The sequence below is a fragment of the Haliotis asinina genome, chromosome 2, assembly GCF_037392515.1.
Source record: "Haliotis asinina isolate JCU_RB_2024 chromosome 2, JCU_Hal_asi_v2, whole genome shotgun sequence".
Lineage (NCBI taxonomy): Eukaryota > Metazoa > Mollusca > Gastropoda > Lepetellida > Haliotidae > Haliotis > Haliotis asinina.
Window position 1 is genome coordinate 49,302,337 of NC_090281.1, and position 25,662 is coordinate 49,327,998.

The following is a 25,662-nucleotide window of genomic DNA, read 5'->3' on the forward strand; positions in this document are numbered from 1 at the left end:
CACGTTGTACCCACATTGAGCATGCAGCTTTGAGTGAAATCTTTAACCACTTGGCTGCATCACTGCACCTGTAAGTTTAGTATCGTGAGGTTAGGTGGTTGAATGAGTAAGCAGGGTTCAGCTTTATCTTATTTCCATCAAATCATGGTGGACGAAAAGCTACACAAGCAGCAGTCATGGCAAAGGTGCTGCTATCACTTCATGACTGAAGACCTCAATAATTGCCTTTCAACCTCCCTATTGATTGGAAGCAACATGTGTTGACCCAATGCTGCCACGGCTAAACCTGTGACAGTGTGACGTGATTGGGCTGCCGCCTGTTAGGATTTATCATAGCCCTGTGATGAATTCTGTCCCTGTTTGATGTCAGTGAGTGACTGATAATCGCTTGATGTCAGCAATTCTGTAGCTATTTGCAGCAGTGTTCTATTTGATGTTGTCAGGGATAGGTGATGCTGAGAATCAGAATTGAGCTATAAATAGACTTTATGGAGGCAGTGGATAGCCTTGCACTTGTTGTCTTGCATTCAGATTGGACTAGGGTAACTTAATGGGTAAAGTGTTCACTCATCATGCCGAAGATACAGATTCGATTTACCAGGATCCCCCTCCTGCTGTGGTATGGCTGGAATATTGCTGAAAGTGGTGTAAAACTAACTTCACTCACTCATTCATGTAATGATGCGTATAATATCAAAACAGTCCCTTCTTTTTTGGACTCCTCAGTACTCTGGTCTGGGTTAGGAGGGAGATATGTTAAAGTTTGCATTCAGGGACAAGAGCCTGGAAAGAAAAAATAAGACCTTTGACCATCAAAATTGTTAGAAATGACATGTGATTTTTTAACTGTTGTTTGTAAGAAAAGGTGAAAAATATTTGTACATTTCTTAATTCTATCAAAATTACTCTATTACCTCTTTGTATCTTGCCATGTTTAAACTTACTTTTTACATCTTTGGTCAGAAGTCAGTGTTTTAGATTAAAAACCTGTACATCTTAAAAATATAAATATTGTTTCATAAATAGCAAAGAGCATATTTTAGTTCGAGTCTGATATACAGAGTGTCACAATGAATATTGAAGTTTAACATTCAGTTTGAGTTATTTTCCTGAAATGCTCCTAGCTTTCACATTTCAGTTCCATATGCAAGCTTAAAACTGTTGCCTCTCCAGAATAACAAAAGGCACTTCCAGTGCTTTGTGTTTTTGAAGTGTCATGTCATGCTCAAGAACCAAATACTGTGTCAAATTTTATATCATTTCTAAAAACAAACACCTGTTTAACAAATATTAATAAAAAACATCAAAGAGAAGCATTTGCAAGCACATATATATATGCTACTGATATTTTTTGCATCATTCTGAATGTTCATCGACAATTTGACCTCTTGGTAAATAGTCCTGTCTAGTGATGTTTGGAGATGGTGGCGAATATATAGGATGTGGTAGGCATTGAACAGCCAGTGCCATCAGCCATGGTATTCAGCCTTCAGGCTCCTAATTTCCTCCTCACAAACCAGAGAAAATTTGTTTTCATTACTGCCACACTCTGCCCAAACATTTTTGGAATACAAATGATGTGTTTGAATATGTAGAGCAGTTACAAACGGTTTATATCAAGGAAGTGGCCTTTGATTTAAGGAGCCTTGAGCTAAATGGGGTTGATTTGCTGAGAACTCCTCTGCGTGAGGAAGACTGAGAGTCAATTATTGGACCCTGCAAGCAAGCAGACTCTTTACTGAGCTGAACGTTTGGCTGATTGACACTTCTCATTTCGGTGAAATTGATTAGTTCTTCCAGATGCATATTTTGCTGGTCTACAATGTGGGTGTCATGTCAGGAGACATCAAGGTATGGTGTTGACTTGGTCCAGCAGATATCTGATGATATATCCACTTCACAATAGTTCATGGATGTGTTCCTCAGAACTGCCATGGTCCTACTACCAGAGGTTAACCTGTAGGATTCAGTTGGGACTGATTACCAGATACCAATGCTGACCATAACATGCAACCATTTGTATCAGGGCTCTGTTGTACAAAACAACCTTAGCGCTAAGACTACCATAAGACTACCTGAATTTGATTTTACCATGTGAAGTCCATTTCTGGTATTCTCCTGCTGTGATATTGCTGACATAATGCTAAAAATGGCGTAAACTCATACTCAAATTTGACAAAAATTACTGTCAGTGAGATTTTTTGTGTTGTAAGGTAAATGAGCAGCTGTGCTTTACACAAATTATTCTGGGATGTTACAATTTCACACCTGGCTTTAATTACTAATGGTGTCTGATACCAGTCTGAAATGTCTGAATGGTGGTGGAAGCTCAGTTAACACATGAAGGTGAAGGGAGATGAGATTTGAGGGAGGATGAGATCTTTGCAGTTACATATGCATTGTGCCTCGTGCTAAGTGCATGCATGTGAGGTCACTTATGTCTGTCCCGACTAATGCTGCTGTTTAGTGCTAGCTCACTGATCTGCCTTGCTGTAGTAACATGGAGCCAGCCAATCCTTGCTTTAATACTGAGTGCAGGGCAGAGTAACAACAACTACCATATATGTCTTTTGGTGTGCCACTGCAAGGAATTGAACCACCAAATTCCAGTGTCTAGCAGATGCTTTAGCCATAGTGCTACAGTTATAGTGCTCCAATAACATAAACCTACAAGTATAGAAGTGCTATTGTCAGAGAATGATAATCATTTGTTGAAATCACTCAGTGTTCGTGTAGAAGAGCTATTGCTGCATCATAGTTTAAGGTATATTTTTTGTGAAAAACATACATCCTACCACCATACTCTTATTCCTGATTTGGTGGGGTTATTTGTGAGTTATGTATTAGTCATGACAGCGTGTGACAGTAGAGGGGATCTGTCAAGTGTACCTCCAATCTTGTCCTCTGTCAGTTCTGGCTAAATTTACAGTCCCAGACGTTTTTGTTGATTTATTGTCGTTCATACTGATCCAAACCACAATCTGAATGGTGTGAAGTTTCATGTCATCACACATGTCCCATAGACAGATTCCCCTGCATCTGGTAGTCTTGTCATCTGTCAATGAACCTGTCTCTTTTTTTGTAGAATTCCTCTGTGTTATGGATAAGTGCAGAATCATTGATTGAATCCCAATTGTCACATTTGTTCTGCATTGTACATAAACAGACCCGTGAAGGTTCCGGGGTAGAATAGGCCTTCAGCAACCCATGCTTGCCATAAAAGGTGACTGTGCTTGTCGTAAGAGGCGACTAACGGGATCGGGTGGTCAGACTAGCTGACTTGGTTGACACATGTCATCGGTTCCCAATTGCACAGATCGATGCTCATGTTGTTGATCACTGGATTGTCTGGTCCAGACTCGATTATTTACAAACCGCCGCCATATAGCTGGAATATTGCTAAGTGTGACGTAAAACTAAACTCACTCACTCACTGTACATAAACAATATGTTGAAAAATCTGGTTGTATATTTAGAAGTTCACATACTCAAACATGGTTCTTGATGTTTCTATACAAACATTGATAATGTTCATCAATGTATTTATTTTCCTATTTCAGTTTTCCGCAACTCTTCCTGGCAGACAGTAAAATGGACAGAAGTTGTAGTTGGAGATATAATCAAGGTGGTCAATGGAGGCTTCTTTCCCGCCGACCTTATTCTTCTGTCATCAAGGTCGGTTGCTTACATTCCTACCATTTGCACAAAGTCTTACTGAAGCGTAGTGTCAGCTTTGTACATGTGAATATAGATAAATGATTTAGGATGAACCTGTTGAACAGCATACCTATGGTGCTAGGTTTGTGTTTGACAAAAATACACTCACTATGAAAATGCAGCTAAAAATTAGTGCCCTTTGCAGCACATTCTGACACTAGTTGTTTTTTTGTTTGTTTTTTTTGTTGTTTTTTTTTTCAAAGGAAGCTATATGTATCTCTAGTTTCAAACTGGCCCCTTCCATTGATGACTACTCATGTTCTTAATTCAAAATGGGAAAACTGAACAAAAGAACTTCGTTGAATTTCAGTTGATGGCTGGATGTGTGGCATTACTTCTTATGAGCTGTGCAAACCTTCCTCTTTTAAATGTTCATCCTACTGAAACAAGTAGTGGTTTTTGGAATCCCATTGAATCAGGCCAGCAACTGCCAGGGGAATGCATTTTTATATGTTTTTGATCTTTCATGATTACAAAACACATTCCTACTCTCTCAATTCTGATCTGTTGTGCAATGCCCTGATTGGTTAGATGAAAGGTTGTTCTGACCAGTAATAGAATGTCGTCTGATCTGCTTGATGATAATGATGACTCTGATTGTAATGAGACCGATGTAAGTGCAGTCATCTTGAAGTGACAACAATCTTTACTTCATCTCAACACGCCACAGTGTAGAGGTACCAGAGACAGATGTAACCAACAGAGGGAGGTTGTTGCACCATTTTGTATTATTCATCAAGAGAATTAACTTATGTTACATCACATCTGCAGCATGTTCATGTTTAATTCATAACGTTGGCTTGTCAAGCTCCTAGTCGGTATGCCCAAGCAGCTAAGTCATCACTTAATGACAATGCTGAAACATTCATGAAGCTGCTTGTGGATGTTGGGAGACTGCTGATAGAAATGTGTAAGAATATTGATCTTAGCATGGTATTTTGTCAGCTCGAAGCAGTGGGATCATTTGTCTCAGTATTCCGTTAAGTTCAAACAAATAATTTAGAAGGTTACATAGCAATGAAAATTCTTCGTTATTGCTGTTTATTTTCTTTCTTGCTATTTACCAGCATCATAAGATATTGTCTCTCTAACAGTAATTGAACAGTTGGTTGTTGTAAATTCATGTGTTTATTTCAAGACTAGTCCAATTAGAAACAAATTCAAATTTTCTGTCTAAAAAACAAAGCCTTTCCTATAAAAGTACTGAATTGCCCTGAATTCCTGTTTATTGGGAAAAAAAGTGTCATGGCATCGAAAGTCTTACTTCAACACTAGGAGACTTGAACAGCGAGATCAATTCAGGGGAGGTAACTGTGTTTGACAGTGTCTGTTATAGAAGGAATTCTGAATGTTTGATATTTGGAGGGTGGCATGGAACAGAAGAAGAATCACTTCATGATCACTAGGGTATCACAGTTTTTAATTTTACTGGCCAGACAAAAATAGTAATTTGCAACTGTAATGGTTTGATGGGTGTTTTCCTGATAGAGGAGTGGAACTGTGAAATGAGCTATGTTCTTAACTTAATGAAGGATTGTTTGATTTTCAGTGAGCCCCAAGCCATGTGTTACATCGAGACCTCCAACCTAGATGGAGAGACAAACTTGAAGTTGAGACAGGTGAGTTGGACAATACCATGTTTGTCCTGTATGTGAATGTGACTTGCACTGTACTTCACAAAGAGAATCTGACCATAAGTATGTCCTTGTGTAAGACCAAGAAACTCCACTCGCATGTGTATAATGTGTGTCCAGTCATTGGTGCCCCTCATGTTTTTTTTGTCTCTTGTATTGAAAAAAAATATAGAAACTGTCTTAAAACAGAGATATATATTTTACTGTCTACGGAAAATCCAAGCCTACACTTAGACCCCCCATATTCAAAGAATGATATGTTGCTTTCTTTGACTGGCAGTTTAGGAGAAGAATAGGGACAACTTTGTCAACATTATGTTGAAACATCACCTATACAGAATAAAGGAGTTGTATATCCATAAAATTGTCCTCATTCTTCAATGATAAGTAGTTCAGACTGTGCATCCGTGAAAATGGTATAGTTGATAAGTGACTGTGCGTTTCAGGGTGTTCCCAAAACAGCAAAGTTGCTGACGGGAGAGGATCTTCAGGACTTCCAGGGGACTGTGGAGTGTGAACTCCCTAACCGACATCTTTATGACTTCGTTGGAAACATCAGACCACAAAGCTCTATGTAAGATTCCAAGTGTTGAGCCAGATCTTGACTGATGAACACAGGGTGTGAAACTCTCCAAAATTTCAGCCATACCACAGGCCTTTTTAGACGTAAAACTTCCTCCTTTTATCCGGAAACATCCCTCTACAGATGACATGTCATGGAAATACACCAAGTGTTTGTTCTAATATATGCTAAGGTATTTCTCAACGGAGAAAGTTGTTAGGAAGTGATTGTTTGTTTGTTTCCAGGGCCATCCCTGTAGGACCAGACCAGCTGCTGCTTAGAGGAGCAATACTTAAGAACACAAACTGGATCTTTGGTACGTAACAAATATTGTGACCTGACTTTGCATCTCCATATGTACTCATATGGTCTAAGCTATGGCAATTTACATCTCTCAGTTGACTTTTCCTGGCTTGTCATAGCTTCGAATCCAAGATTTTCCGTTATTAAGATTATTACTGTGCTGTACTGTTGTCCACTTAGTAGCTGTGATCGGACCTTGGTCGCTGTGGAGTCCCAAGCGACCTGTAAGTTGTTTATCCTAAGACTGAAATTCTGTTCAATGCAGGACCAATCCCATGACCAGACCAATGATTGATGCTGCAAGCAGGATTCGGAGTATGATGACATGCAACCAATCATCATTCCTGTCCATTAGTTTGCTTCCTACTAGTTGGCTGGAAACAACGGGCTGCTTTCATGAAACAAACTTTACTTACATTCACCTTAACCCCCATTCTTGAACATTGGACTAAGGATGCCTTAGTGACTTACAATCACCTCTGGCTTTGCGAAAGGCGTCCCTTTTCTAACGTTAAGTCCCCTCAAAGGGACCACATGGATGACAATGAAGCAATGTTTGGGGTCTGTAGCCAAGATCAGGCATATGCTACATACGAGAGAGAGTGATAAAATATTGTTGGGCAAATTCCATCCAGTGCATTGGCCTGTTATCCTGGTTGTTACATTTGTCACGTTATGTAAGATCCTGACCAGTACGTCTCTCCTCCTCCATGTTTCAGGTGTTGTGGTGTACACTGGTGCCCAGACTAAACTTATGCTCAACTCCACATCAGCACCACTCAAGAGGTCCAATGTTGAGAAAATGACCAACACACAGGTGAGTTGTATGATATTTTGACCTCTGTTGACTTCTTCATCTAGGTAACATTTTCAGTCTAGATCTGTACGTGCAGTGTATTGAATTACTACACAGTTTCAGAAATCTTATACAGTCGTTCCTCACCATAACGCGGGTCTTGGGGTCCACTGATGACCCCCTGCATTATCAGACATCCGCGTTATAGTACCTATTACATAATGTGGAACAAAGACCAAATAAAATCATATTTTCCAAGAACATAACAAAACTGCTATATTTCGTGTATTGTGCCTACTCAAAACTATATCGTATCGTTGAAGGTGACAATAAACAAACATAATCATATATATGTACGGGAATCTTGCAATCAAAAATCACTAGACATAAAAATTTAATTGTTGTTCCTGTAATGCTACCTGTTGTTCAACTAAGCTGGAAATAGCGGTCAGCTGTGTACAGAATTTTTGGTTCAATGTGCCAGTGTGCCAACGATGTGATAATATTACATCAAATAATTTCTATTCCATTATCAGGATATTTTATATATTAAGCAGTTATTGTAACAGATATATTATATATCGCTATCGGATTAGTATATAATGCATATTTTCTGCAAACATATTTAGCATAACAATGAACACAGGCTGTTACCTGTCTGGTTAGGAGACATTTTGACAAGTCACAGCTGACTTCCCGTGGTACATGCAACTTTGCTTCTGAAAAACATAATGTTAGCCATTTTATTGTTAAAAAAATGACTTCAATGAGTCATTAACACAGGTCTTTGAGTCCATGGATTACAAGGCTGTAATCTGAGCATGATTGCTAAGAATAAGGTGAAATTGGTGCTATCGTGGTAGGCACGAAAAACGGACCCTCACGAATGTGGTAAGCAGAAGTTGTACGCCTATGGAAGGAGGTAATACCGTGATGTCTCTGTTGTTTCTGTCAACAGTTTTAATGAATAACAATGGGTTTGAATTTAATGGAAAAAAAAAGTATTTTCTGACACCATACGTTCTCAGATGACTCTGTTTACCCACGCTATAGGGCGGTGTGTTGCATCAGAGCAAACATTGTAAGTACTTGACTGATGGTATGTCTTGTCGTATATCAGTTAGATCTACTACGATATTTTGCTATTGGTATAGTTATTTTTGAGGAAACCCTTCATGTTTAAGCATCTGAAAAAAACGGATATGTACGATAAACACTGTCAGTTGCCATCCGCACTGAATTTCCGCATTGAGTTTATGTTATTTCCTGACCGTACCAGCGGATTTGTTGATTAGCTACTTTCAATTTTGTAGAGGGGTGTGATCACCGTTCTACTTGTTTCTATGGGAGCAACAGATTACCCCACGGTTTAACCTAATCTGCAGTATCTCTAAGCGCTTTATTGCCAGGGATGACTGTATGTCTACATGAATATTAGGCATAAAATCTGGCTAATAGGATACATGATTTTGATATGATTTTAATTAAATCACATGCCAGCCGATTCAGTCCAGGCCTGGTGCCTGATACCTGATGATCAGTGTCAAATCTGGTGACTAATGAGAAATATCTGGAATATTTCACCAGAACATTAACTGATGTACTGTTCTAGGAAGCATTTTAACTTTGCCAGGATGTTAAAATCGAATTGTTATGGCATCCATTCTACATGTTTTTTACTTGATGCTGTGATGAAAAAGTGACAGACCTAGGATCAAAATGTTTCTTGTTTCAGATCTTGTTACTGTTTGTGATTCTGGTGGTGCTATCTCTAATCAGCACAGTTGCTAACACAGTGTGGTCAAACAAGCACCAAACCACAGACTGGTACCTGGCCTACCATGGTGAGTTAACACTGACTTATCCTACCACAGTGAGTTAATACTGACTTGCACTTATCCTACCACAGTGAGTTAACACACATTTATACCTATTCTACCATAGAGAGCTAACACTGACTTATACTTATAATCCCATGGTGTGTTAACACTGACTTATGAGTTGCAGTAAAGTCTGTCAGACAATTAGTTTCAATGGTAATGAACAAGAAAATACTATAATTATCACCATGCTAGATGGTTGCACACTGTCCTTGGAAGCTCCCAGAACGGTCTGGTCCACATAGTTCTGCTAGCAATTGTTGGAAGTGGGGAGATGGTCTTATGACCGTGAATACAATGACTGTTACTTGACAAGTTTGATGAAGATTTAGAACAATCAGTGCATCATCCTTGACACTGAAATGCAACAAGAAGCTTGTACACATTCTGTCCAGTGCACACCTCCATACTGACTGGACTCTGATCTATTGCAGAAATGCCTCCCACCAACTTCGGCTACAACCTGTTGACGTTTATCATCCTGTACAACAACTTGATCCCCATCAGTTTACAGGTCACTCTGGAGGTTGTCAAGTTCATCCAGGCCATCTTCATCAACTGGGTAGGTGTTTAATAGGTCATCTTCATCAACTGGGTTGGTCCTCGTCTCTATGGGGAAGGGGTAGGTCATCTTCATCAACTGGGTATTTCTTGTCCGTACAGGGAAGGGATAGGTCATCTTCATCAACTGGGTAGTCCTTGTCAGTACAGGGAAGGGATAGGTCATCTTCATCAACTGGGTAGTCCTTGTCAGTACAGGGAAGGGATAGGTCATCTTCATCAACTGGGTAGTCCTTGTCACTACAGGGAAATAATAGGTCATCTTCATCAACTGGGTAGTCCTTGTCACTACAGGGAACTGATAGGTCATCTTCTTCGACTGGATAGGTCCTTTATAGGTTGTCTTCATCGGCTTGATAGGTCCTAGTCACTACAGGAAGGGGTTGATCATCTTGATCAACTGGGTAGGTCCATGTCACTACAGGGAGGGGGTAGATCATCTTCATCAAATGGATAGGTCCTTGTCGCTATAGGGAGTGAATAGGTCATCTTCATCAACTGGGTAGGTCCATGTCACTACAGGGAGGGGGTAGATCATCTTCATCAACTGGATAGGTCCTTGTCACTATAGGGAGGGAATAGGTCATCTTGATCAACTGGGTAGGTCCGTGTCACTACAGGGAGGGGGTAGATCATCTTCATCAAATGGATAGGTCCTTGTCGCTATAGGGAGTGAATAGGTCATCTTCATCAACTGGGTAGGTCCATGTCACTACAGGGAGGGGGTAGATCATCTTCATCAACTGTATAGGTCCATGTTGCTAGGGCAACTCCATTATAGGATGAAGGGAGTTCATCTTCATCAACTGGATAAGTCCATTCAATTACCGACATCTTCTGTTACTGTTCATCTTCAGCTCGGTAGGTCTGTGTTGTTACAGGTGCCCTTGTTTAAGACTAGAATCAATTCCTTTAAACATTATGTTGGCATGGACTTATTCCAGGACCTAGACATGTACTATGCTGAGACAGACACCCCAGCCATGGCCCGAACGTCCAACCTTAACGAGGAGCTGGGACAGGTGAGGACATTTTACACAGATAGATAATTGCCTGTATAATGCAGTATACACTTAGGTAAGACCATGCATGCAGTACATGTTGAAAGAAAATTTCCAAACTATTCTAAACAGCAAAAGAAACAGAAATCTGTTGTAGTTCTGTCGGTCAAGTTTTTTGTAGAAGACATAAACATGAACTCTTACTTATATTAGATTTCATTCTTTCAAAAACTTGCATTTCTTTTGCTGTTTAGTATTCATTCTTGGTAAGAATAACCCAGGTGTTGTGTCCTGATGACTCAAAGTATCACTCATGATATCAACCACTGAGTTGTCTGGTATTTTATTTCTCATGTGATACTTTGTCATTCAGTTGTTTAAACAGTGCTCAGAAACAGCAATCACAACAAGATTCTTTCAGGTTATCTAGTTGTACGCTTTGGAAGACAAACAAATGTGCCACCTTACTTCTCTTCCTGAGTATATATCTAAGGAGCGTACTTTACTGTATGTTTACTTTGTTTGCAGTCCACCAGTTTGAAAAACAAAACTTGAACTTAAGTAATATGTTTAGCTTCTTTGAGTGACATGTTTACAAGTTGGTGAATCAGATAGGGACCATCATATTGATGAACAACTTCTTTATTCAGATGATGCAGTGTTTCAATACAGATCCTTGTATCGCTGTCAAGCGAGTATATGCTTGCTTGAGGCTCTGAACAAGGCTCTGTATCGAAACATCACATTGTCCAAATAAAGAAGTTGTTCATCTGTCATCTTTAGCTTGTCAAGTCATTATCATGTCACACAAAATGTCTCTACTACAGGTGAAGTACATCTTCTCAGACAAAACTGGCACGCTTACTAAGAATGTCATGGAATTCCGGAAGTGTAGCATAGCTGGCATCGCTTACGGGTGAGTTGGAGGACAGTGCCACATAACCTTTAAGGTTGTAACATTATATTATCTGTAATTTAGGGGCTTTAGGGTTACTTTTACCTATGCTGGCCAAAGTTGGCATGACAATAGTAGAGGTACTATGTGACCTGTCTGTGTGTTATCTTGTATGGTGCCATGGTTCCTGACCACTGACAGACTACCATGTCTGGAATGGTGCTTACTGCTCTGTGTTTTATCAACCTAAAAGTGTACTGTTTCGGTTTTCATTTTAACTACTAGACCTCTATCAGCATCTGAGAGTATGTCTGTTTGTCCTACAGGAACAACGATGAAAGCATCCACAAGTTTGACGATGAATCTCTAATGGAGAATCTCAGATCCAACCATGTAAGTATTTCCAATAATATTCATCATTCAGACTGGTCTATCAAGTGATAGCTTCTGAAAGATTTCAAAACTCTTCTAAGACCACTTTGACATCATCGGGTAACTAGTAAATGTTCTCAGTGAACATATTTTTGCTCTGCTCAAGCAGAAGTAGCTACAAACTCAAAGGCCCTAACTAATTCTTGGACTGTCAGAAATAGAACAAGACTGTTTCCTTGCATTTATAGCTACAGTTTATGTAGTTAATATATGAATGTGGGAAATATCTGATAACTAAGTTTGGCATCACGACAGTTTCAGTCTTTACTAATCCTCTGGACTAGTATTAGAACACATGAACTCCTGAGACTATTGTTGTTGTCCCCTGCAGGTGACTTCATCAACAATTCAGGAGTTCCTGACGCTCCTGGCAGTGTGCCATACCGTGGTGCCTGAACGCCAGCTGGACCTGAACGAAATTACCTACCAGGCATCATCTCCAGGTATGTGGTGGCAGACTGAGGGCAACAACTTTATCTACAACTTTTGTTATCAGAGAACCTTTTACAGAAAATGAAATTGCTAGTCAGATCTATTCCTGCCTGGGCAAATTCATAGTGAAACTATTCATCCCAACACCAAGTCTGCCCTCAACATTTGCAAAGTTTGACCATATTTCTATATTTATTGCACAGTGTAGACAGAGAATATTTAGCTTGTAGTGATGTTAAAGAACATAATCAAAACATAGCTAAAAGTGTATGTGCGTCTAAATGCAATCGCTGAACCTCATATTTGATAAATGTCGTGCAGAGGAGCTTTTTATTAGTGCCAACAAGACTGGAATGCGTAATATTTTGCTGCTAGGATGAAGATTTTAGAAGCTTCTACTAATAGAGAGCTTTGCTATACAGATCTGGTCTTACAAGTCATTAGCATTTGATGTAGCTCCACCTAGTGGCATAAAACAAACATATTAGCAGACGGGGACTCAGTGTTCAATGCTGTGCTTGCAGATGAAGCTGCTTTGGTAAAGGCTGCACGAAAATTTGGATTTGTCTTCACAACGAGGACTCCCCAGACTGTATCTATAGAGGTGGTAAGTCTCTGGCTCTGTCAACACAGGATCATATCGTGTTCTTGTATATGTACTTGGGAGATTATGATGTCCTAACGTTATGCTTTCTTAATTTAATGTAGGTTTCATTACATATGTAACCTGGTTTTTAGATGTAATTCAAGTAGTTCCCTAGGTAGTGCATTTACAAGCAGTGTTTTTCCTAGTGATTTTTGATGATGAGAAAACATTGTAGTTAATGTCTTACTGAATGCTCAGGCTTCACATGAAAGGAGATTGAAATCTGTGCTATAATAAATAATTCTCCTACGTAACCACATCACATGCCAGATACTTGTTTCAGTGTACTTTATTATCTTATGGAAGGAAAATCACTTAGCTTATTTGATGGAATCACTCTAGCTTACAGGTCATCCGAACAATCATTTCTGAAAGTTGGGCCCAGCGATAGTTAATATACGCAGTCTTGATGAGTTTGTTTTAAGTACATACCAGGTACTGTGAAGGGAAAATGCATCCTGTCTGATATTTTTTTTTAAATACAGATGAAATTGAACATTTTCAAGGTGGTCTTATATGAAGTCTATTTTTTTATACCTGTCAAAGTGTGGTCTCATCGTTCTCTCTCCTGGTGATTAATGACTTCAGAAGACCTCCTCTCAGATAATCAAGACATCGAAAGGAACAATCATCTCCGATATGGCATGACTTATGGACTTTATTTTTTTCTCTTTCAGTTCGGTAAAGTGGAAACCTATGAAATACTCAATGTTTTAGAATTTACAAGGTGAGTCTGACTTTTGTGAATTGATGAACAATTCAACCTAACAGTGGTTGTGCTGGAAGATGTTTCTGGGGTGTATTCTCCTGAACTGTATGAATTTGTCAATGGCAACTGTAAAAGTGTGATTGTAAATGGTAGATAACATATAGAGTGGCGTTAAACAAACAAAACAATTATCTTGAATGTGATCTCCAACCCAGTCTTGTTTTAACTCACCTCATCACCTTCATCTTAGTCAGATGGTTTATTCCATTGCTGTCTGTTTTATCCCGCTTTGCATCAGCCCTACCATGTTGATTTGTTGCAGTGAGAGGAAGCGAATGTCCGTGGTTGTGAAGCGTCCTGATGGCCGGATTCAACTCTACTGTAAGGGGGCGGTAAGTGTAGGGCATGTCCCATAGGTTGTAGTTTTTACCAAAGTAAAGTGTTCTTATTTGCTTGTTGATTTAATTTGGTATCAAACCCAAAGTTTTATTCCGAAGAGTGTCCATGTGGACCTCTATGTACTTCTGGATTATTTCAAGCTGATAATAAAAACAGCTGGTATCTAGTGATATTTCAGCTCTATGATCTATATTTCATTTTGTACAACATTATTGGGATCCAGACTGATTGGCTGTTTGGCTGTCTAGTGGATCATTAAGGTGATTGGTATGGTCCAGTCATGATTTCTGTTGAATAACCAACTAGCACCAGTACTCATTCTTTGTTGCAGGACACTGTGATCTACGACCGACTCGATGAGACTCAGCTGTACAGGGACATAACTCTGCAACACTTGGAAGAGTTTGCATCTATAGGTAGTTGTTAGGGATATGCTTTCATGCATCTAACATCTAGTTGTATCTCTCGTTTTATCTGGTGAGGTAGATTCATGAATATTATGTCTGCTGTCAGTTCTCATGTCAGAGGGGCTTTATCTACAAATGCAATATTGAAGCTTATTCTTATGATCTGACCTGTGAAGACTGTGCATGCCATAAGATGTGACCTACGGGATTGGGTGGTCAGGCTCACTGACACGGTTGACTCATGTCATGGGTTCCAAATTGTACAGATCAATGCTCATGCTGTTCATTACTGGCTTGTCTGGTCCAGACTTGATTATTTATAACCAATACCGTTTAGCTAGATTATTGCTGAGTTCAGCGTAAAACTAAACTCACTTACTCACTCTAATGATCTTATCAGTTAAAGCTTCTTGGTAATGCCATCTATAATTCATTTTGGAACAGAACTCTATGTCTTTTTAAAAGAAGATGAGACCGATGAAGGTACAGGGTAGAATAGGCCTTTAGCAACTCATGCTTGCCATAAAAGGCGACCATTCTTGTCGGAAAAGGCGACTAACTGGATCGGGTGGTCAGACGTGCTGACTTGGTTGACAGAATTCATCGGTTGCTCATTGCGCAGATCATTGCTTATGTTGTTGATCATTGGATTGTCTGGTCCAGACTCGATTATTTACAGACTGCCGCCATATAGCTGGAATATTGCTGAAAGCGGTGTAAAACTAAACTCACCCACTAAAAGGAGATGACTTTGTGAATTTGGTAGTTTGCTGACACCTTCTCCAAACAGATTGTTGTGGCTGTTGCAGGTTTGAGGACTCTCTGTATAGCTACTGCAGACATTTCAGAGGACTTTTACGAGGAATGGAAGCACACTTTCTACAAAGCTAGCACATCCATACAGAACCGGGAGAAGAAGTTGGAGGAGGCAGCAGAGCTGATTGAGAGGGTACACCGCTTCTCTGACTTTCTCTGAGTCAAGTCTACTCATCTAATTTCCTACAGTTTGATGTTCACAGTTGTTTCCCTTAGGCCTGTCAGTATCCTATGATTTGAATCCTAATTTCTATGTGTTAATGATTGCTTTAAATGTAATTCATCTGAGGCTTCATAATTCTACTCATTGTACAGAGTTATATCCCTTATTTGTACCAGGAACTTGATAGTGGATCTGAATACAGGTGTGCTTCAGTTTCGCTTTAGGTTTCCCAGCATTATGTCTGTGCTTGTGCTTCTGACGTCCAAGCTGGTAAATGTCACTTATTAATCCTTCCTCTTTCTGCCAGAGTGAGGAGAGCTCTCCAATAGAGTAGCCATGCATGTCCATGTTGATGTCTCTGATGTCAAGAGACAAGGGGAGATTACTGTGATTTTATGCTGTGATTAATGTGCCCCATTCATATTGCAGAACCTGAAACTTCTGGGTGCCACAGCTATTGAAGATAAACTACAAGATGTAAGTTGCTCCTTCTTTTACATATATTTGATCATTTTGATGATGATGATGATGATGATGATGATGATGATGATGATGATGATGGTGGTGGTGGTGATGATGATGATGATGATGATGATGATGATGATGATGATGATGATGATGATGATGAGCTAATTGAGATTGTACATTGTTACTGGAAACTGGTCATCTATTTCTTCTACTTCTGCTCCTAATTCTTCTTCTCCATGTGGCAGAGATATTGCTGATGTAGTGTTACATTTTACCTCACTTCCTCCTATTTCATCTCTTTATATTTTTTGGTCCATTTTCTTCTCTGAAGCTCTGTTTTCTTCTCTTTTCATTCTCTTTCTTCTCTTTCCCCGTACCATCTTTTTCTTGTTTTCATTCTTCTCCTCATTGTGCCTCTCATTGCTATTTTCCTCGCACTTCATGTTCTTCCTCTCCTTCTTCCCGTCGTATCATTCTTCTCTATATAGGGACACTGGAGTATAATCATCATGCCGAAGACCTCATGAATGCTATGTGTGAAGCACATTTCTGGTGTCTGCCATTGTGATATTGCTGGAATAGTGCTAAAGAGGCATAAAACCCTGCACACTGATTCACTTCTCCTCATTTGTGTTCTAATTGGCTGTAGTAGCATTCAATATTTCATTGTGTTTGGCAGTTGTAATTGACTTTTTTATAGGGTGTTCCGGAAACTATAGACACGCTGAGCAAGGCAGACATCAAAATCTGGGTGCTGACAGGAGACAAGCAAGAGACAGCCATTAATATTGGTATGGACTGTCAAAGAGCTGCATGGATTCCTTGTAAAAACCTTCTGAAAACTTGCCACATATCCCTTCTCAGCAGTGTAATAATGAATAGCAGATCCAGTTTGTATCAACTTGTGTTTGAGTTCGAAAGATGGATGTTCGAATCTCCTGAATCCCCTACTTGGATCCACTTGTGTACTTGTATTTGTATTTGTTGCCTGTGTTTGTTTTCTTGTATGTATTTATTTTATTGTGTGTATTGTAATTGTTTCATTGTATGTATTTGTTTCTATGGTCCGTGTTTTCTAGTGTGTATTTGTTGTGTAGTTTGTATTGGTTTTAGTGTGTATTTATTCTGTGTATATGTTTTGTGGCGTGTATTTGTTTTGTTGTGTATTTGTTTTATGAAGTGTACTTGTTTTGTTGTATATAAGTTTTGACTGTGTTTCAGGTTACTCTTGTAAGCTGCTGACACAAAGCCTGGAGCTAATGATCATCAATGAACATAGCCTAGATGTAAGTCATCTACCCAGAGACATCTCTTCATGCAGGATGGTTCCACAAACTTGTGGCAGCCAGAGTTGCAGTTTGTGCTTTATGTGCTGTTGTCACTCTTGAAATTATACTCTGAATAATTCATAAAGTCCATGGATATAATGTAAAGTTACTCTTAAAGAAAAGCTAAATCTTTTACCCACTGCTTGATTTCAGTATGGTTTTCATAAGTGCTTCAATTTGTGAACTTTCTAAGCATGTGGGCTACATTTAATAACTAATATGGTATATGTAATGCGTATATGAATGTCACATGATTGACAACTATGTATACTGACTTCATTCCTCTTCTAGAGTACTAGAGATGTGCTGATCAAGCGGAAGCAAGACTTTGGAGATGCCCTCGGCAAGGAGAATGATGTAGCTCTCATTATAGATGGCCAGGTAAGTACATACAAGGACAAATGTTGTTAAAAATCCACTTCTGTTGATCACAAGGAACAAACTGAATACATAAGGGGATAGAGTCTGATGCACAGAATAGCCCTACAGCCCTACTACATATACACCTTATATTCTAGAAGTCACCATACTCTGTTAAAAGAAGTTTAAGCAAATCAAGCTCAGACATAGTCATTTGACGTAATTTTTCGTATTGCACTGTGCTTTCTGTATCACATTGTCAAGACATGTAGCTGATAGATCAAGCTACTTCCATCATGTACATGACTGGTTAAGATGTCAAATAATGTATTATTGTGTTTATTATTAATATTTTGGTTTCAGACATTAAAATATGCACTCACTTGCGACTGTCGGCACGACTTCCTTGAAATTGCTAAATCTTGCAAAGCTGTCATCTGTTGTCGGTGAGTAACATCGACTCAAAGAATATTCCTTGTGTTTGTCATCTAAATATTGGTGTGAGGGGGTGGCCTAGTGATTAAAGCTTTCACTTGTCCCGCCAACAAACCAGGTTTGAATTCCTGCAGGTTTACCTTGTGTGAGGAAGCAAGTCCTGGCTGACAATGATGTTTGTTGTTCCAGGGTGTCGCCACTTCAGAAGGCTGAGTTGGTGGAGTTGGTGAAGTCATCACAGAAGGCCATTACCCTCGCCATCGGGGACGGTGCTAACGATGTCGGGATGATTCAGGTACAGTTCCAGTTGATGTGATGCTAGTTGAGTCAGGAAACATTTTCCAAAGGGAACAGTATCATTCATCAGAATCATCCATACCAAAGACATGGATGATGTTTCTAAAGGTGACAAGAGCCACAAAAGGGCCACTTGATTTCTGTGTGATCTTACACTGGAACATATTTACATTTATTAGTTGTACATATAGATATATCAGGTAGATAATGGACTGACTGCCTCTGTAGTGGATAGAGTACATTGTTCATCATTTCTTGGGCATCACATATCCAGAAGGATGTCATGGTAGCCTAGTAGTTAAAGCATTTGCTCATCATGACGAAGATGAACATACACATACTTGAACATACACACACATGAACACACACATGCATACATGTACACACATTACTTCAAGTTTATTTTGCAGCTGATATGAACATACCAAGCTTAACTAACTGGTTCATTGGGAGACATTTTGAAATATGACACTTTCCTTGTGTGAATTGTATCTCTATTATGTGTTGACATGTTCTGGTACAGTCTGTGATACATGTCACAGTAAGGGTAAAACTGAGTTTACATTCCCTTGTTCCAGGCTGCCCATGTTGGCGTGGGCATCAGCGGGATGGAGGGACTCCAAGCTGCCTGTGCGTCAGACTACGCCATTGCACAGGTAGGTCCAGTTTGTGTGAGCTTGCGGGTTTTACCAAGAATTGATGGACATAAATTTATTTTGTGAAACCTCTGGCTCTCAGTTCCAAGTGAATTCCCATGTTCCAGATACTCAATAACACCAGGAAATTGGCCAACACATGATGTTTATCTCCTAATAGCATCACCCTGACACATCAGGATTTGGCTGACATCCAGTTCAAAGTGGAGTATAACCAGATTCAGTGTCCCACTCACTCACTCACTCACTCACTATTATGTATTCCAGTTCCGGTTCCTGCAGAAGCTGTTGCTGGTCCACGGATCATGGAGCTACAGTCGTCTGTGTAAACTCATCCTGTACTCCTTCTACAAGAATATCTGTCTCTATGTCATCGAGGTAACACACACACTGGATGCAACCTTTTTCATGTTGATAGGGACAAAGTCTTGAGCTGAGTTGCTCCACTTTAGCTACCAGGATCTGCTGATCATTGAAATCTCAAATCATTGACATGCATGATGTCAATGATATTTGGCTGTCCACGACATATTGGACATTTGGTGATCAACTCAACAACATATCCCACAAATCATTCACTCCTCTGTGGATTCTGGATTTGAACAGGTCATGGCCACCAATGCTGGTTGGGACTAAATGGATCAGTTATTCCAACTCAGTGACTTGATTGAAGGCACATCTTTCTTAGTCCTTTGTTGGCAAAGATTATTTATCAGAAATTGATTGATGCTGACATGCTACTGTCATATAGGTAAAATACTTTTTGAAAAAACAATTCACATCATGAACCTAATAATTCAGTAATCAGCACTTATTGAATATCAGTTGTCCTCATCCAAAAATTCAGTAACATTCTTATCTATGTATGAACAGTAAGTATATGTGATTCTGAACATATGTCTCTTTTCAGAAAGCAGGAGGGTTTCCTATAACCTGATCACTGTTAATTTCTTTATATTAAATCTTGTAATAATATAGTTGTGTGTATCCTTATGTGGGCACTTGAGGCTGGAATAGATCCCAAACATCACAAGCTTGTTGTAAGAGGCAACTAACATGAAAATCAGGTGATCATAGTTCAAGACAGTTGTAGGTGTGTCTCTTTCCAGGATATCTTAGAGTGTTGCACATGCTTTCAACCACTGGTTTGCCTGGTCCAGGATGTTCAGTAATGGATGGCTGTGACATGGCTTGAACATTGCCGACTTTAGCACCATCCATAATAAGTGGCATTGTGGAGAGCTCAACATTTGCTCGACTGCTGATCAGATCCACATCTGCTCCATCTTCTGTAACACTGTGTCATGCTTCTCCTTACTGTCTTCTCTTGCAGCTATGGTTTGCTATTGTTAGTGGGTTTTCAGGACAAATTCTGTTTGAGAAGTGGACCCTTGGTTTATATAATGTGGTATGTGACCACTGGCCCGCCCGTCATTGTACTGTGTCAGTATTGTGGCATGGCTGGACCTCTTGTACATGTCCTACAACCAGGGGGAGACAATTACCGACAGATTATCGACAAGGTTAAACTACTGCCAGGTCTCACATCTAGGCGGCGATAACCACTTCACGGGCAGTCATATCCAGGAGGAGATAAACACTGAGAGGGCTCATATAAAGGGGGAAATAAACACTGCCAGAATTCTCATCCAGGGAAAGATACCTATTGTCAGGGTTCACATTCAGTGGGAGATAACCACTGCCAGGGCTCACATCCAGGGGAGACAACTACTGCCATGATTCACAATGAAGGGGAGATAACTACTGCCAGAGCTGACATCCAGGGGAACACAACTATTGTCAGGGCTCTCGTCCATGGGACGACAACTACGGCCAGTCCTCACATCCAGGGGAAGATAACTAGTGTCAGGCTCACATCCAGGGGGAGACAACTACTGTCATGGTTCACATTGAAGGGGAGATAACTACTGCCAGAGCTGACATCCAGGGGAACACAACTATTGTCAGGGCTCACGTCCTTGGGAAGATAACTACTGCCAGTCCTCACATCCAGGGGAAGATAACTGGTGTCCGGCTCACATCCAGGGGGAGACAACTACTGTTAAAGCTCACATTCAGGAGAAACAAACACTGCCCACCCCCAACTATTTGTAATGTACACAGTGGCCACTCACAGTTATATTGTTGTTATTAAATTTGAGCTACCAGCATAATACAAGCCACATCACAGCTGGTCGAAATCACAGTAAACCAAAACAGTTTCTTTGTAAAGTGTTTGTCTATAAAGAAGTCAAATTTTAACTGTACTTCTGAGAATATTGTCAACAAATTTAGCTTCACATACACACTGCAGAAAGAGTAATGGCATAGTTCCAAAGAACATGAATTGCTTGGGGGGGGGTGGGGGTGGGGGGTTGTTCCCAGGCCATATGATCCACTGTTGTGTCCCCTTGTGTTGTAGTGGTGTGTACAGTGTACAGTGTAGCCTGTAGCCCCCGTCCAAGTGTACAGCCCACTGTACTATACGTAGTTGGCATGTACATAGCTGTACATAGTACTCAGGCAGACATCTTGGGTAGGGACTGGAGATTAATTAGAGGAATGTGGGTCGATGAGAATGGTCCTAAAACTCTATGATTTTCCAGCCCAAAGTAATATGTCACACTTTTTGTTTGGTCTTCCTTAATTTATATTAAATAATTTATATATTAAGTAAATAAATATTTTAAAAAAATAGCTTTTTGGGGACACACACACTCGCACACACACACACACACACACACACACACACACACACACACACACACACACACACACACACACACACACACACACACACACACACACACACACACACACACACACACACACACACACACACACACACACACACACACACTCACACACCCCTCCATCACTGTGTATTTTGTAACCAACCCTGCCCCTGAATCTCACCGTCCCACTACACCTAAAATAAATCACCAGTCCCTTTATGAGCACATGGTTTGGGGGATCATATAGACATGTTGAAAATTATACAGCTTATATCATGAAGGGCATTATTTGTCAGGTGAAAAAAAGAGCAGTTAGAAATCCTTGTGAAAATGTTCAATGTGAAAAGAAATAAAATGTTACATATGGTTGATGAAAGCCAATGAGTACATGGTTTTCATGATTTTATTTCTAATTTTTGTTTTGTAATTTTAGTTTTTATCAAATAAAGGAACACATTTGCCTTGTTATAGACAACTTCTATGTGATCCTGACCTATGTGCATCAGTTTTTGTGTTGACTATACCGTGTTTATGTCAGTTGTTGTGCATCACCGTCATTTTTATTTTGACAGTTTTGGTTTCAAATAGTGAATGGCTTCTCAGGGCAGATTCTGTTTGAGCGGTGGAGTATTGGTCTGTATAATGTGGTAGGTACTGGGCCACCCGCATGGTCGGATCACTGTAGACATAAGACTGCAGACATGTCCGCTTGGCAGCCTCACACACCTCTGTTAAATTTTACACAATTCTGAAAGCATCATCCATTCAAAAATCATGCCTGACACAGAGAATACAAAATTAAACTAGTAAAATTCATTCCAATAAATTCATTCAATAGATTGACCATATAAAAAAATAGTTTTGTTTGGAAGCTTGATCAATAATTTTCAATATATAGATTCACCTTATGAAAAATATTTTTGTTTTGAAACCGGATCAATAATTTTCAATTTAAAAATGTATTTTTAAAGATGAAGAGGATGTTTGCGAATGTTTTACAAGTGAAAGATTTTAATGGATATTTTTATTCATTATTTTAAAAAGAAGAAATTTATTTTTAATTTTTAAATTTCACATTTCTTGATCTTGGATAATTTTTTCAATTTGCTAACAAAATATTTATGCTCAAAATCTCATTCCTAATACAAAAAGGTGCTGTGGACTGAAGAGGTTTTATGTTGGCAGTCTTTGAAGAAATTATGTTGAAATGTATGACTGTATGTGTGTAAGATGTTGGAAGTTGTCAAAGTGACATGTTGAAATGTCTTAGTATTTATCACATACTCAATGTGAAATAGACATTGCATGCTTATGTGCTAGGATTATGATTTTCATGTTATGAGATTACATTTCGGCTCAAAAAGTATAATATCATGAGACTGAGCATTATGTATAGCAACTTCTGTATCATGCTTCTATATTCCAGGGCTTCGTCTTCCCCCATCACTCAACTGATGAGGGGAAAGAGGTCGCGCTGAGCTTTGTGAACATACAGAAATTGCTATTCATAATACCCCTTATGTAGATCTGACTTCCAAATGCTTATGAACACTCTCAACTTTCATATAAATTATATTCTGAAAGTGCAATTACTAGAATGAAAAAGAGTTTCATTCATAGAATATTTAGGGTCAAACAATGAGATATATATCCAAAAGATGGCATGGTAATAATCAAGTCTCTACAGTTAAGTGGATTTTAATGTGTACAAATTGCATGTTATCTCACTCTTATATTTTAGCAATATGTTCTAGTTTGTATTGATAATATATGAATCCCCATCCCCAGATCTTCACAGCGGCTCCCCCTCTAGCGATGGGGTTGTTCGATCGCTACTGTTCAGCAGAGACCATGATGAAAAACCCCACATTATACAAAGACACCCAGAATGGAAGGTTCTTCAACGTGAAGGTAAAGTACATAGAACAGTCAAGCCATGATATATAGTACTTTCAAGCCATGATGCATAGTACTGTGAAGTGGCAATGTGTGGTAATGTGCACAGAGCTCTAGTCAAAAATCAGTTGAAGTTTGTATGAACTTGGAGAGTCCATTTATGGGTGACTGTGTTTGACATTTTGACTACTGAGGGTTTCTTGGACTTCGGTCCTGCCCCACAACGAAGCACATGTGATACAAGTGGTCTCAACTTAAGAAAGGGAGTTTGTTCAAAATTGCCTCTGTTCACAAAGCAGAAAATGGATACCCGGTGGAATAAGTCATGTGACTATTAATCTTCTAGCGCCTAACAGGCAGCCAGCTTGAGTTTTTCAGGGTACTAATAATCAGGGTGATAGTGTTTTGAGTATGCTTTGTTGATTAGCACATTAATAGACTCCTCATTATTATTAATATTTTCATTATTTGTGAAGCTGTGATGCATGTTTCTGTCAAGCCATGGCAGCACCAGGACAGGATGTTGACCTCTGTGAGTTTGTGGGGAGATGTTGAATGACATCTGTGTCTGTCCCACATTGTTAGCCACGAGTGTTGTGTTTGCAGGTGTTCTGGTTCTGGATCATTAATTCCATCTTCCACTCCATCTTGCTGTTCTGGCTGCCGTTGTTGTCGCTGAAGCAAGGTACTGATACGCCTTAAGACAATGTAGAGATTCTGGGAATATCAGACAGACATCTTGATATGCTGTATACCAGTTGTAGCTACATTTTCGCTAAAGGGAATCATGAGGTTTTGTAAGTCGGGTACACTTAGATATGGTCAGTGTGTAAAAGGGTACAGCAAAAAATCTGGGTAGATAGATTATTTTGAGGCTATGTTTCAATTCTAGTTGCCCTATAACTACTGTATTGGCCATATTTGTTGAAAGACATGAGTGAGCTGTGGTCTTGACTATCAAGAAAAGACAAGCATTACACACACATCCCCTTGGGGCATGTATTGTTTCTGGAAAAACAGTTTTAACGCATTGTGCACAGTCCAAAATTTCATGAAGGTTTAAAAAATGGGACAAAAACAAGGTACCACAGAAATGTTATTGTTTTTGTTCTGCCCTCTAAAATGTACTTTTTATGTGTTGAATGTTTCCTTGTGTGATAATTTGTAAGTATGTTGTGTATCTGTACAGATGTTGCTTTCTCTGATGGTAAAACTGGGGACTATCTCTTCATGGGGAACTTTGTGTACACAGTAAGTAGAATATGCAGTTCTTGATCTTTATTTATCTCTATACTTATGTTGGTTTACATTTCATTCATCCTCGATATCTCCAGGTTATACATTCCAATAAATTTCCACTATGCCCAGGATGCATCCATGGCATCGTGTGCTGGCTCTGCATTCTCACACTAGCCAATCAGCTAAGCTGCCATTACATCTGAGTTTGCCAGTGTCAACAAAGGCAGTGGTTGCAGCTGCGAATATTTGTTTGTTGTTTGCAGTGCAACTTCCCAGATTTGGGAGAAATCATACAGACAGTCCATGGGTCCAAAACTTACAAAATATGCAAGAACTCCTTCTACCTCTTTCAGAGTACCTCTGCATCATTTGTGTTGCTGAGTTTAATCAGTTACTTCGAAAGTGTTAGTGAGTTAGGATGGGTATGCTCAAGTTCCCATCATAGACCCCTGATTGGATAAAAAGCCAGCCAAGGGAGGTAATAAATTCATCAGTCCAGGCATAGTGGAAATTTACTGGAACATATATCAAGGATGCATTTTATTTGGAATTGAATACCAATGATTATGTCATAAATGTTGAAAGTGTTCAGTTCTGATAGGTCAGGGTTTCCATTCACAAATACTGCCGCTGATTGGAACTTTTGAAATAATGTTCTATGCTTAATTTCGTAATTTTTGTTACATTTATACATAGTTGCACATGTATATAACTGTCGGTTGAAACAAAACATGACAAGATGATTGGAATTTAGTAAAGTTGTTTGCTTGCTTGTTTCAGTATGTGGTGGTGACAGTTTGTCTGAAAGCTGGACTGGAGACAAGCGCCTGGACCTGGGTGAGTCATGGAAGTTCAATCTACCTGACATGTGGGTTGAGTCTACCTTGACATATGG

General features: G+C 39.4%; 1 protein-coding gene across 5 annotated transcripts in view; it reads left to right on the top strand.

Moving 5' to 3' along the window:
* Positions 1–25,662, top strand: part of LOC137273855 (phospholipid-transporting ATPase IA-like) — a 94,455-nt gene that overhangs the window by 54,290 nt on the left and 14,503 nt on the right. For all 5 annotated transcript variants that reach the window (XM_067806735.1, XM_067806736.1, XM_067806739.1 and 2 more), the window contains exons 6-34: positions 3,561–3,675; positions 5,267–5,336; positions 5,798–5,925; positions 6,159–6,229; positions 6,936–7,033; positions 8,748–8,856; positions 9,327–9,454; positions 10,398–10,475; positions 11,282–11,370; positions 11,676–11,742; positions 12,113–12,224; positions 12,738–12,820; positions 13,537–13,586; positions 13,891–13,960; positions 14,299–14,383; positions 15,184–15,323; positions 15,783–15,830; positions 16,522–16,612; positions 17,043–17,107; positions 17,441–17,530; positions 17,873–17,955; positions 18,134–18,239; positions 18,820–18,897; positions 19,165–19,275; positions 22,205–22,279; positions 23,421–23,543; positions 24,135–24,213; positions 24,718–24,779; positions 25,548–25,604. In XM_067806735.1, coding sequence (XP_067662836.1) covers positions 3,561–3,675; positions 5,267–5,336; positions 5,798–5,925; positions 6,159–6,229; positions 6,936–7,033; positions 8,748–8,856; positions 9,327–9,454; positions 10,398–10,475; positions 11,282–11,370; positions 11,676–11,742; positions 12,113–12,224; positions 12,738–12,820; positions 13,537–13,586; positions 13,891–13,960; positions 14,299–14,383; positions 15,184–15,323; positions 15,783–15,830; positions 16,522–16,612; positions 17,043–17,107; positions 17,441–17,530; positions 17,873–17,955; positions 18,134–18,239; positions 18,820–18,897; positions 19,165–19,275; positions 22,205–22,279; positions 23,421–23,543; positions 24,135–24,213; positions 24,718–24,779; positions 25,548–25,604 — 2,561 coding nt within the window. The remainder of the gene's footprint in view (positions 1–3,560; positions 3,676–5,266; positions 5,337–5,797; positions 5,926–6,158; positions 6,230–6,935; positions 7,034–8,747; positions 8,857–9,326; positions 9,455–10,397; positions 10,476–11,281; positions 11,371–11,675; positions 11,743–12,112; positions 12,225–12,737; positions 12,821–13,536; positions 13,587–13,890; positions 13,961–14,298; positions 14,384–15,183; positions 15,324–15,782; positions 15,831–16,521; positions 16,613–17,042; positions 17,108–17,440; positions 17,531–17,872; positions 17,956–18,133; positions 18,240–18,819; positions 18,898–19,164; positions 19,276–22,204; positions 22,280–23,420; positions 23,544–24,134; positions 24,214–24,717; positions 24,780–25,547; positions 25,605–25,662) is intronic.